General features: G+C 34.5%; 1 protein-coding gene across 2 annotated transcripts in view; it reads right to left on the bottom strand.

Annotated features, from left to right (window-relative positions):
• CWC27 (CWC27 spliceosome associated cyclophilin) overlaps window positions 1-14180 on the bottom strand; it is a 109711-nt gene that overhangs the window by 28449 nt on the left and 67082 nt on the right. For both annotated transcript variants that reach the window (XM_025163332.2, XM_007420121.4), the window contains exon 11: window positions 6427-6530. In XM_025163332.2, the coding sequence (XP_025019100.1) occupies window positions 6427-6530 (104 nt within the window). The remainder of the gene's footprint in view (window positions 1-6426; window positions 6531-14180) is intronic.

The following is a 14180-nucleotide window of genomic DNA, read 5'->3' as shown; positions in this document are numbered from 1 at the left end:
TTTCAGGGTAACTATAAAGGCAGCCCCCTGTAGATCAAGTTGCAACCATTGTGGGGAGAAGCCGAGGAGAAATTATAGGATTAAAATATTGGCTAATACTGGTGAGCTCAGAGATCACCCAGATCTGTTGCACTACTAGAGGCAATTAGATCTGGAGAACAAGAAAAAAAGATGTTGATTTTGTCTGCTGACTCAAAAAGATAAGGATAACTAATATCAGAGCATTTCAACTGCCCAGGACCCCCTACTACAGACCCTGCATGATCAACCTTCCCCTTCCTTCCTCCCGCCTCATCCTAATTTAAATCCTACTTCACTATATGCACCTGATGATATGAACTGCAGCTCATGACAGTTTATGCCTTAATAAAAATTATTAGTCAGAAAAGGTGCTACCAGAATCTTGATTTTTTACAAAAATGTTCTTTTTCTTGGGTTCCCTTGAAGCTGTTAATTAATTATAGGTGCATGATAAACAAATTTACAACTATGACTACTAGTTACAGTACTGACTGCATATATAAAGTTACTACTAACACATTTCTGATGACTATCTTTAGAAGCATATAACTGCTTTTTACTTGAAAAGAAGACTTCAAGATGCTCATTTTTCTTTTGAACTATTTGTTATTTATGTATTTTTCATATTACAGGTAGCATTACAGTAATCCATGCAGGAGGTGACCAGGGCATCAGTGAATATTATGGAGGAATATTATCAATATTCCTACAATAATGATAATAAAGCTTTAATATTTTTCAACATAATTCTCTATTCAGAACACTCCAAATTCATTTATCATATTGTACCTTTCCTCAATCAAATATTAGTTTCAATTGCTTTTAGTTCTTGGTTAACTTTTTTCAGTTTTATTGTTATTTACTATATAAACATCTCCCTGCTGGATCAGATTTCCAACAGGTCTTTCAGGCAAACCTTATCAGCAAAATCAAATTAATTAAAGTGCTTGCTGATCCCTGGGTCTAATCCTTCCCTTCATTTCATAGAAACATTGTGGAGATGAGGGGCTAGCAGAATAGAAACAAGGATCAAGAGTATTTTAAATAAAGAAGGGTGTCAAATGGTGATGACCTACCACTGAAGCCTTCTGCATTTTAAAACATTTAACTTCTCATGTTCAGAGAATTCTAATTTATCTGTAAGGCCACTATTTCCTTTTCTGATGTAGAGAATGAGAAAAAAGAAAGAATGATAGAAGGAATCTTCTCTGTGTCAGGAAAGTCAAAGGGCTCCAAAAGGGAGAATGGACAGTTATAGTAACGACTTATTTAGCATAATGACTAACACCTACAGTTTAGTGGAGTTTGCTTTGATATTATTGTATATAAGCAGGCATATTTGCTAAGATAACAAAACAATATAAAAGATGCTACTAGGAGTATTTTTCATCATTCTAACATTTTCATATTTTTTATGAATATAGCTGATGAATACAACCAGTAGGTTGTAATGGATAGAGTGTCAGATTTGGAGTAGAGATTGTATTCAAATACCTTTTCAGTGAGTAGGAACATGGGCCAGTCATTACCATCTGAATTTACCACATATAGGAAGAATATGCAATTTAAATACAATATTGAAATAGTTTCCAAATTAAAAGAGTTTTGATTTAATGGAAAAAAGAGAAAAGAATAATATAATAAACAAGTGAAAGGAAAAAACAACTGCAACGATTTACCAAAAGCTTGTCCAATGTACAAGGAATGGTGAGTGAGCAAACTTGGCAAATCTTCTTAAGAAGTTTTAAAAAAGAAGGGTGTCACCACTAAGAATGTCCTTGTCTTGTAGCGTAAATCAAAATGAATAGTCTTCCTGGGAGAGGTTTTTAAAATATTTGTACTTCCTAAGACAATTAAAACCATTTTTTACAATATTTCTTCCTGATCTAATGGGCAAGAATGCAACACTGTTCTATGTAACACACACACACACACACACTTCACAGGAAGGCCATTGTTGATGGGATTAAGGTGGGCCAAATCTGGTAACAAAGTAGTGGTAAGAACATGTATGATGGCATCTAATAGGCAGATTCTGATCTGCCCCCAGCACTTGTTTTCCTCACATATACATCCTATTCTGTAATAATTTAATGGGACAGCGTTGACAAGTAGTGAAACAGTGCCAACTCTTTTCTACAAAGAGAATGTGAAATTATTGCTGGCCCAAGGGTATTTTCTTTCTTTAAAACAAGGAAATAATACACAATATGATTGTTGGGAAAAAATACCATTATACTTAGTTTTAAAGTATGTAACAGTAGCTTTGAGGTCAAGAGACTCATAAAACTCAAAATCAATAGGCCAAAACTTAGATAATGTATCAGAATGTACACCAGTAAAACTATATGGTTGGAAAGCCATCTAATTATATTAAAATATTTGTAGATGGTTGTGCAACTGCACAGATCTTCATGTACAAATTGGCACATTTAAACCGGGAGAATGGTTGTACCATAAAAAGAGAGCTTGAGGAAGGAAACTGTAAAATAATGACCCAGCATTTCAGTTATTCTTTGGCTTGAGAGCAGACTTGCATCCAGATAACTATCATTTTTATAACTCAATCACAGCAATATAGCTCGTAATCCATTCTACGAATAAGCGCATATCTTGCAGCCAACAAATAGCATTCTGAATGTTTTGTTCTGGTTAAAGGTAGCATTTGAACATTCTCATAAATAATATGAGTATGGAGAACATAAAACTGCATCTTGCAGTGTTTTGTTGTAATCCATTCCCTAATTCTAGCCAGGTTTCAGGGGACATGTGTTTGGAGAAACAAGTCAGTCCTGATTTTGATACAAACTGGGGAAAGTGGCCAGGACCCAACAGTACAAACAAGTATAACATAAGACAGAAAGGGGCAGCTTTTTTTTTTTGGTATTAATAAGTTTGTTGCAGCACCTCTTCTGCTTTGTCACCTATCTTTGATGATCTCCAAAAGACACAGCACCTCTATCTTTGTCTTTCTATAAATTGCCCCAGACAGCAGTCTATCCCTTTCATGGACACAATATAGTAAGACAGAGTAATTGAAAATGCTAATCAAAGAATATTCAAACATAGATAGTTCTGCTCATATTTTGTTTCTACAATTTAATTTTAAAAACAAGCTCTGACTGGCAGTTCCAAGTCCTAATATATCTGAATTTGATTAGCCTGATGTCTACAGCTACAAAGCAACCCATATGTTTATTTATTTATTTCATTAAATATATTAAATTAAAATTTATTTGCAGTCAAAGATCAAAATATCAAGTACAGGATGGGACAATAGTGTCCAATACAATTAGATCAAAACAAAAGGAAAATCCAGAAGTTAAAGAAATTAAAAGTAGAATGTTTCAAATTAAATGTATGGAAAGAGGATGAAACATAGAGGGCAAAAGTAAGATACTGCTAAGATTTATATAAATATATTTATCTATTCCAGCATACAGCAGGTTATGAAAAATGTTAATTTAAGAGATGTTGAATAGAAATTGTCAAAGGAGGGAATTGTGTCAATCAGACCAGCAGATAGTCCAACAAGAAAGCTTCCTAACCACAATGGCAGCAAGCCAGAGCCACTGATAACCCAAGACCTCTAGAAAGAACGCCTTGCTAAGCTGAGTGTCTACAAAAACTTACTCCAAAATCTTTCTAGAATTTTGGTAACATTTTTCTTAGATCAAATTATTGCATGTTTATTCCAATCTTCCTTGAAGGAGTCCAGACTGGCTAATAATTTTCTCCTGCCCCATTTTACTTTCTCCTCACTGTCTTTCCCAAACACATCTTAGCTAAGATGTAGGGCTGAAAGAAAGTAATTGACTCAAAGACATCTTGTAAATTTCATAGATGAAGAGGGATTTAAACCTGTGTCTCTTCAATTCTAGCCTGAAACAAACCATTTTGCCACAGTGTTTTATCTCTGTCTCTATATATCCTAATTTGGTAGGGTCCATCCATTCCCCACTTTGTTCAGCATTCTTCTGCTAGCAAAGATGCATTCAAAGTTCTCAAAAAAGCATAATACAATATTTGGGTGAATGAGGAAGAAGGACCAAAGTGTTTATGTTCCACATTTTCACATGGTCAATACACTTTGACAATACTTGGAGAGAATACATATATACACATCATAATACATGGAATAGGTAATCCCTTTTGGCTTTAATTTTAGACATAAAATTGTATTTCATTTCCATTTTTAAAATAAAAGTACCCTTAAACAGGCCCTTCCATTTTTACACATTATTATAGAAAAGTCATTGACTTCATTCTCTCTTAAGACTGCTCTTAGAAACTTCTAAATAATTGAATATGATCTTCAGATTGCCTGAAACATACCTCAAATAACCACTGTTTTTAGTCTTTCTCTTTATTCCCAAAGCTCAAGTTGCTTTTTCTACCCTACATTTTGGCAATTCACAACAGAGATATTGTTTTGATAATGCACCACAAAAGGGAACTGATACCTAATCTCTAAAGATTAGAACATATGTCTAAATCTTCATTTGTACAGGATTCAGCTTTATTGGACGCTAATTTGAATCAAACACTTACATTCAAAGGCACAAAGGAATGACTTAGAAATATAATTTAGAGGGGTTTATAAGCAAACAAATAAATCTACCATATCTTGGATCAACCAGGTCAACAAAGTAATTCAGACTAATTTATGGCAAGCCATTACAGGAAGAAAAAACAAAATAAAACAAGTATATCCTCACTACTGTACATAAATGGAAAAGGCTGTGCTGTTGAATTTGTGCCCAGTGTTAACAGATAGTTCAGCTGAACTGCCAAAGTAACTGGGGAAATATCCTTCATGAACCCTGGAACCACCAATGACTCTGCTAAACCTTCTGCATTTGTCTTGCTTAAACTCCAATATGGTGTTTTTTGGCATTCTCTTCCAACGGCTGCCAGAAATTTCCCATTTTAGCTTCTTAAGAATTCAAGTCATAGACTTGTTTCTATCTTTTTCATTTACCCATTTCCACTGGATTTGGTGGGTACTACAGTCTCCATCTGATACTGGGAAAGATTGAAGGCAAAAGGAGAAGGGGACAGCAGAGGATGAGATGGTTAGATAGCATCACTGAAGCAATGAGCATGAAACTGAGCAAACTCAGGGAGGCAGTGAAGGACAGGAAGGCCTGGTGCGATATGGTTCACGGGGTCACAAAGAATCGGACACGACTTAATGACTGAACACAACAACAACGTCTCCATCTACATTTGCTGGAATACCCCTTTTCTTGGCTTCCCATAGCACAAGATCACTAGTTTTCACTACTTACTTGTATAATGTCTATACATTAGGCATATAACTATAGTAACAAGATATAATGGCTTTCTCAGGCTTACTGTGAACAAGCATGCAGCCCATTCTTATCTGCTTTGTTTTTCTTTTCAGTCAAACAAGATCCCTTCTTGATTTTGTTTGAGTGAAAAGAAAAACAAAGCAGATTATTATAATTATTACCATAATACCCAGATCCATATTTTTGCTCCAACAGACCAGAATTTGTAAACGTGTAAATAACTAGTATAAAGCTGGCTTGCAATTTTGACTTTCTTTTTATATGTCAGAATTTTTGACAGATGGTTTTTTGGTTTATCTGTCTGGATGAAGGAACAAGCAAAGTGGGAGCAATTGGACCTATATGTACCAGCATGCTGCTGATTAACAAGAAGCCAGAGTAAGCCAAAATGTGTTTTCTTTCTTTCTTAGGATATTTCTAATTGCTGATCTGACCCTCAAAAATGTATTTACCATACATCTGTTAAGTTTTAATGTGCCACAAGATTCATCATTTTTAAGAGATGGTTCAAAACACCAGCAACAACCTCGCCATTTAAATTAGATTTATGAGGTTTTTAATGTTGCTTCTTCCTTTTTTTGAAATCAGATTGTTTGGCTGCAGTTTTATAAAACAACAAAAACAGAAAAGAGTAACAAACCCAATATTTTGATGGCTTCTGCTGTTACATTAGCACAAGATATTCAAACAATTGAAGTTGGGAATCAGTTTAACTATCAAAGAAAATAAATGGCAAAGAATGAAGAAGCTGCTGCAGCTTTTTCATGAGCCACACATTATATGAGAATGTTATGGCCTCCTAAGAGATTTGAAGGCATTGTGATAGTTATCATTACTTAATTTGAAGAGTACAGAACCCCCCCCCCCCCGGGGGCTAACATATGATTGTTGAAACTTGCAATTCTAGGGAGGAAAAACAGAGTTTACCTAGCCCATATAGAATAAGCTGTTGGGAAGATCAGCATCAGACTTAGCTTTTCTGAGACCAAGTTAAAAAATATTTCTTGATATCTTAACATCAGGCTTTATAAAGAAAGGTATCCTATTTCCTAGAACGCTAGTGCAAGCAGTGATTTGCTTCATCTTTTACCTTCAAACTGATTCTCTTTCACTTTGGAGGGATTTTCTTCTTTCTTTTGCTTTGCCTTTATTAGTTCACGTTTCAGCTGGCGAACCTCCTTCCGTAGCTCCTCACTGCACAGAACAATGTTTAGATAAATTCAGTTTTCTTAGAAAGTAAAGTCAGAAGAAAATGGATACAAATTTAAAAGTTGATAAACCTGTATTCAGACATGATAACCATAGTCCATTTCTGTCTGATTTGGCTGAAGTCAGGTCTATGTCACTTCAAAAATTTATAGGCAGAAACTCTGCTAACATAATAGTAAAACTACAGATTAAAGAAAACATCTTAAGTGGACATTATAAAAGGTTCTGAAACGTCACTAAGTACTGGTTAGTAAAGCTTTTCAGCTGCTTTTTAAAACAACTAAAGCACACAAGCAACTGTTCTGGTGGGTTACAATCACCATTAGAATATGGACTTCCAGGGAAGTGATCGTGAACTGAATACAGCTCCACTGAGAACAGAGCCAATGACTGCAGTGGAATGAAGACAAAGAGAGGACTTGGGATTACCCACAAATGCTGCAGACATTTGCTTCTCATGAGGAGACCACAAGACAGAGGCCTCTGGTGGGTTTAGAGCTCTGGGAGATAAGGGAACACTATCTCTGCCCATACCGCGGTCGGGACCTTTATAGACACAGGGTTTGCACACTTCCTTTCCTAATCACTTTTGAAAATTGCTTGTTAACTGCTTTTTAGCTAATAAGAACCTTTGGAATGACAGTTTTTACAGCACAGGGTGAGTTTCCTTCAATCCTTAGTGAAGGAAGTTTTAAATATAACTTTAAGCACTTAAAAAAATTCTTTTTTTGGAATAAACAGCAAAAGGGCGATTAGAATGTTGACTTTTGAATGTTGTAAATGGACTAAGGGTCCAGATGGATTTGAAATAAGATTCTGAAATTAATTGTAAGAACCTTTCCTGTGGGAAAATGCTGTTCTTTTTAATTTAAAAAAACAAATATGATAAGATGGGACTTTGAAGGTTGGACACTAGAGGGAACCAGAAGGAACTAAAGATTACAATTAAAGGAGAACAGCAGTTACATTTAAATTAAATTTAAATTTTAAAAAATTGACTTATTAATATGGAATGGAGCAAAATACTTTAACATTGGACATACTGAGGGATATTTGTGAGCAATGGACCCAGAAATTAATGTTAAGAGTGTCTGCCATTATAGATTATATGACACTGGCTGATGTTTTAATAATTAAAAGGGATATACAAATAACAAACCAAAAGAGTGACCTGGACAACTTTCCCATATTGGATTTACAAAAGAGACCTGTTAAAGTTTTGAAGAATTTTGTGAGAAGGCAAAAAGAAAAAATGTAAAGAAATCAAGTTCTGGGACATAACTTGAAGGGATTAAAGATCAAGATTGTTAAAAGTAAAATGAAGGAATATAAAGTTGGTTTATTTGATAAATGTCAAAATAAATATGTTGTTATTTCTGGTAACCCTTAATGGACTTTTGCTGATCAAGACTGAACGAGGTTTTAAGGATTTGTTTATCGGTAACAGATGAGATATGGGAAGAAGACATCTTCTGCACTTCCTATTTTTTCTTTTTCTTTTTTTAGCTTGTATTAGTTTTTATCTTTTTAATTGTAATGTTTAATAAAATTACTATAAAAAAACAATCACCATTAGTATACATCTTTCTTTGATTCTTTGAACATGATCATTTAACACATTATTTAAATACAAATTTAGGATTGTCACCAAATGTACTAATCAGTTTTTCCCAAAGGATACACTGATGTGGAATACGTGAACACCTGCTCCCAGAAAGACAACCAACCCCTGGATCACAGCTGCATGTAGCCCCAAACCTTTTTTCAAAATGATCTGGGACTCCAACTCCAAAATTCGTTAACAAACAACCATATTGCAGAGGTAAAATTTCCCAGCGATTAGCAAGAAAACCAAAGGAAAAGGGAATGTTAGCCTTTTTACTTGTTATACACAAATAAAAATGAACTTTAAGCACCTTAACTCTGCTATTTGTATGATGTCATCACCCTGCTCCTTGCAGACCCCAGTCACCAAATAAAAGAAATAGCAACGGCAGAGTTACTGGGAGTCAGGTGGTATATAAATTTAATAAATTATTATCTTCATCATCATCATCATCTGCCATATTCTATAGTTTCAATTTTATGTACATTTAATCCATGGGATCCTTTTGTTCCTTCTTTCACTTTCTAATACAAAGTTGTAGCAAGTGCTGTTTTTTAATGCGAAGCTCACCAAGGTCTCAGTATTTATGCATATTTGAATCTGCAAACTACTCTATGAAATCTCACAAAAATCAGGATTTAATGTCATTTTTTAAAAAAATCAATATTTTGTTGCAGGAAACTGACTTGATTTTCTCTGCAGAGCATCCACTGATAGGACAAGCTGTAGAAGTGAAGGGATACAGGTATGATGGGGAAGCTATCCTGTTAACCCCAGAGTATTTTGTTGGATACAATAGAGAGGTTTCTGTATTGTTGTCTATTCTATGCTTGAATCTTCTATGGATAAACTAATGACCTCATATCCAGGGATGATCAGTCTGGATAATTCATTCAGAATTTACCACCATAGAGTTAAAGAGCATTACTCAAGAGCAGGCAGCCAAGTCTGGAATAATAGATGTATTAAAGGGCATTGTCAGTGCTGTGGGGTTAAGCTAACACAGCACATTCCAGGATTAGCTCTGACTGTAGCTATTTGCTCTAAGTTTTCATAATGGTAATTCAACTTCATTTTAATAAATAAAAGCAACAATGACAAAATAAGACTTAAACAAAAAATCTGTATTTCTTTTCTTCCTTATGTGAAACGGAATACTTATAAGAAGTTATGTTATCCTTAGATGACATCAGTGGCATATTTTGTTAATTACTGAAGAGCCAAAATAACAACTTGCTGGAATAAAAATAGAAGTCACTAAGCTATCTAGGCAAAAAAATGCTGGGTGGAAATCTAATGCTGCAATTCTATGTGTATTTACTAGGGAATAAGCCACACTGAACTCAAATGAGATTTTCTTCTGAGTAAACATGCATATGACTGCATATACATGATAACTTTGCTTTTTCTTTGTGTGAAAGAGCACTGTGGATTTGTTGACATAGACTTTAAAACGCTCACTCCCCAACCACAGGAAATCACTGAAATTGCATTTCTCTGAGGAGGTCCCAATATCTCAACAAAATGTCAGCACTCCCAACATTCTTTCTTAGAATGCTGACTGTAACATTTGCATATCTGTAGCGTAAATTTACTCTTATTAAGTATTAAAGCCCAACTCAAATGGAAAACTGATTTTTCAACACATTTAGCTTACACCAACCTCAATTAAGCATTTTAAAGTTTCATTGATTTGGATTGTAATGTTACGTATCTGCTTAAAATCGTCCTCAAAATTATCAGAAATTGAAAATTTTAACTGTTGACTAGGTTGTGTGTTTATCTCTCGGGAACTTTCTTCATGATTTGTCTTGCAATTAACTTTTTTTGAAGAACAATTAAATACCACTTGATTTAATCTGTGGGTTTAGTACACTCTTTTGAAACTTGAAGTTTTTGAGAAAAAGTCCAAATATTCAGTTATTACTACTTCAAGTACCTTCAGCAGGGCTGCACAGTTTGACTAGGAGAGAAACTTCCTGTTGATTATCAGCCCTACAAACATTTTCTTTTTTAATTTAATTAATTAAAGGTAGATGTTGGGAAGATGAATGGGTTGTTAACTGCACAAACACTTCAGTCAAGTATGTTCTTGAGTTGGGATGTTGTGAGAGAAGCCACTTAACTATTACCTCATTTCCCCTATCAAGAACACACTTGATGTACAGGAGACTGATTATCAGCTCTACAAACATTTTCTTTTAAAATGTATTTAATTAAATGTAGATGTTGGGAAGATGAATGGGTTGCTAACTGCACAAATACCCCAGTCAAGTGTGCTGAGATGTTGTGGGAGAAGCTTCTTAACTATTACCTCATTTCCCCTATCAAGAACATACTTGATTTGGGTATTCAAGCTCCTATAGAAGAGACGGTAGTCAGGGACTGTTGATTATAAAAAAAAATTAAACTTTATATTGTAGTTTAATTTGGATAGTTTGTGCATAAAAACGTTATACTCCACCCTCAAACATAATGCACAAAGCCAATATATCTCCCATTCCAGTGCAACTGTACTTCATTAAAATGCACAAACATTTGGGAAATGCAGTCAGGAATCTTCTGAGCATTAGTATCTTTGGTTGTATTTTCTTTGGAAATCCTCTATTACTGGAAATCCTAAAGCAAAGTGAATCGTGATTAAGGGGCAGGTATTTCTAAGATAAATATCACGGAAGGAAGGCGTACATATTTAAGTCATGTTTGGATTTTTTCTCCCCCTTTATAGACATCACCACACACAAAAATAAAAGAGCATGTCCTCTACCCTGAATAAACTAGTGAAAATCTAGCTAAAATGTGAAAATCTAGCTAAAATTATTGCATAGACTGATAATATTTAACACTTGCATATTACTTTCTTTTTAAAATAATAATGTTGGAAAAATAGAATGATAATAGTAAGAATTTAGTAATGGTGGCAACCAGTTCTTACTATTTAAAACACAGTGGAAATAATAATTAACTGGAAAACCAAAGTGTCTGGTATGAAAATAGACTACTGTTTAGCAGACCTTTTAAATGATTGATTTAACTGACTGCTTTGATGTTTTGAAGCTGTTTTACCAATCTGATAAACGTTTTTAGATAATGATTTTATAATTTAGAATATTTGGGTCCATGCTGCTTTGGGAAAGTCTACCTCAAAAGATGGCACAAATATATTCTGAAACAAATAAATAACAAATAAGGAATGAAACTTCAGTGGTGTAGGAACTTACAATAGGGAGCACAGGTCATCCTGAGAATGAGACACCTCAGACGGTACAATCCTTGGAACATTCCATTGTTCTGAGTAACTCAATAACTGAATTTCATTTCACATCATGCTAATGACAAACACAAGACAACTAAAGCAGGTTCTAAATAGCATAAGTCGAGGGAAGTTTACCAAAAGGCCACACATGGATGTAAGCTTATTGTTTATGTATTTGATTTATATCCTGCCTCTTTATCAGGTCCCGTATGTAGTACTCTTTCCTCCCATTTTCATCCATATGAAAAACCCTGGGATGTTGGCTGAAAGAGTTCAATTGGCTCATAGTTAACCAATAAGTATGACTGAGGGTAGACTTAAAGCTGGGTCTCACCAGTAGCAGTCCAACAATCACCACACCAGCTCTTTTAATATTTATTTATTATTTTAATAAATACTCAGCCATTGACAGAAGGCTTGGCTTTTACCTGGGAAAAAGTATAAAAATGCAGATTGTGCTGCCAGCTATTTGAGAGTATTTTATAAGTGTAAAGAAAGTATATGATCTTGCAACTGCAGAAAATGAACATGATATGTGTGTTGATACAATATATTTGTAATGCCTGATGTTTAGTAGTTTCTGGATTATTGTAATTTTTGAAATGAATTTGAGATTAAATCCTTACCATTATCTTGTAAGAATAAAAGTTACCATTGCAAAATACTTACTTGGAATGCATGTTGTTCTGAAAAGTTTCTAAGGACCAGAACCATAACAAATTTTTGGTTATCGTGTATAGGAGTACTGCCTTTACATTTTTAAAAAACAGAGCTTATCGTTTTCCTGCAGAATAAGTGTTTTAGCTTATTTGAAAAGTGCTGTTACTGTATATTTTAATGTTTTTTCTTGTTATGGCCCATGCAGCAAATGAAACAAAACAAAAATACCTCCCCCTCCAAGTATTCCCGAGCTTCAGATAACCATACCTAACTCACACGACCAGCATTAGGGACCAAGGTTGAAGAGCTAAGCCTGAGACACTCCAAAAGTAGCTTGTTGCAAGGAAGAAATCCCACATGTAAGTTCTACTTTATACATGAGCAAGAATATAAGCACTAGACTGCTATGATTTATCAAAATCCTTCAAATACTGCTGAACATTTTGATGCACAGTACATTACATGCCTACCACGCTTAAAAGAGAGACTTGCCAGCAAGGCTGCGCATTTGGCTGACTTCAGCAGATTGGGGCATGAAACCTCTCCCTAACCCAATCCTCCTCACATTCATAGCTTCAGACTTTATTATCTCTACCAGCTGTCTGCTGACAGAATGTCTTACTCAACAGGTCTCACCTCTGACTAGTTCAGATTCATTGGCAGGCTAAGAAAGACAAGTTACTTTAGAACTTGAAGAATGTCTTTGTCCTTTGGCAAATAAATATTACTTCTTTTTTGCTTTTCATCATTAAGTGCTTTATAAATATTAACAAAGATTCAGAATGATCCTTGAAGGCAAGTCTTCTTCCTACTAAAATTAGGAAGCCAATGTAGAAAAAAAGTAATATAAATTACTTTTGCAGGTGTTTCCTACATGCAATAATCAGATTACAGATTTAAAGGTACCATTACCTTGTAATTTTATAGATTATTACTCCAATTTAAAATCCAATAATAAGCTGTTTTGCAAAATCCATCTATCCATCTATTTTGTCTGTCTTTTAGACAAAAGCTTTTGGTTCCATAGGTGAAATGATCACACTACTGTAACTGGAAGAAGGAAAAGGGGTTTTTTTCCTATAAAAAACAAAATAAAACCCTAAAACCAGTCCATGTGAGAATTATAAAATAGTAAAAAAATCAGCTGAATGATTGAGAAAATGGACGTATTCTCTTTTCAAGTAACTTTTCATATAACTTTCCCCTTCAAAATATAAATGAGAAGCAATAAACCATGCAAAACTGAGACTGAAAAACTGCCAACTGTTCTCTCCATCCAGGGCTGAGTTGCCTCAGAAAGTCAGTTCCCATTTCTGCTATCTGAGTCTCCCCATTCACTATTAAAGAAAGTTTCTGTTTGGATTAGTTAATATTAAGTCTCTCATGATGTAAAAATACTTCTAGTATTAATAGCATAGGGTGGATCAGTTAGCGGACACAACAGTTTACATGCTGTACCTTGGAGACTGAAGTCACTTCCACTAAGGATAAAAACTTTCCTTGTTAGGATCCAGAGCTGACAAGAACTTAATGATTCAAAAACAGGTTTCAGTAGCTTAGTAAGGAACAGCATATTAATATGCTATGACATGCTGGATGTGCAATTGTGGTAGACAAAATCAAAGCTACGTTCTGAAGCAAAGCTGGTGTAACTTGCTTTGAGACATCTAAACAGCATAGCTGTTGAAAAATGTGGTTTTCAGCACTCATAAGTTGTGGATATGCAACTGAAGTGATATGCTAAAGAAATAGTTCATTCATTGCCACTTTCCTTTCAACTGCATGTTGGATATTACATGCCCTGATTTTTTTCTGAAGCAACTTAACATTCTAGAAGTTCATGAGGTATTGTCATCATTGCTGTTTTACTACTATAGTGTCTTGGAATAAAATGCTATGTCTTCAAAAAGCACATTATAGTAATGCCTACTGCTAATGGTGTACAAACACTATAATACATATGCCCAGTCATTTCATGCTTTCTACCTCATCATCCACATTTGAAATTTGTTTATACCTTCCTTAACTTAGTACTTAAACCTTAAAAATAAATTAATGTTCAGTTTAGTGGTATTGAACAAGAAAACTGCCTATTATGTAGATCATTAAGTTT

The sequence above is a fragment of the Python bivittatus genome, unplaced genomic scaffold (assembly GCF_059951505.1).
Source record: "Python bivittatus isolate LINGU-HERP-01145 unplaced genomic scaffold, Pbiv_v1 ctg000850_np1212, whole genome shotgun sequence".
NCBI classification, from domain to species: Eukaryota; Metazoa; Chordata; class Lepidosauria; order Squamata; family Pythonidae; genus Python; species Python bivittatus.
Note: the sequence above shows the minus strand (reverse complement) of the source record. Positions and strands in the feature narration are given on the sequence as shown.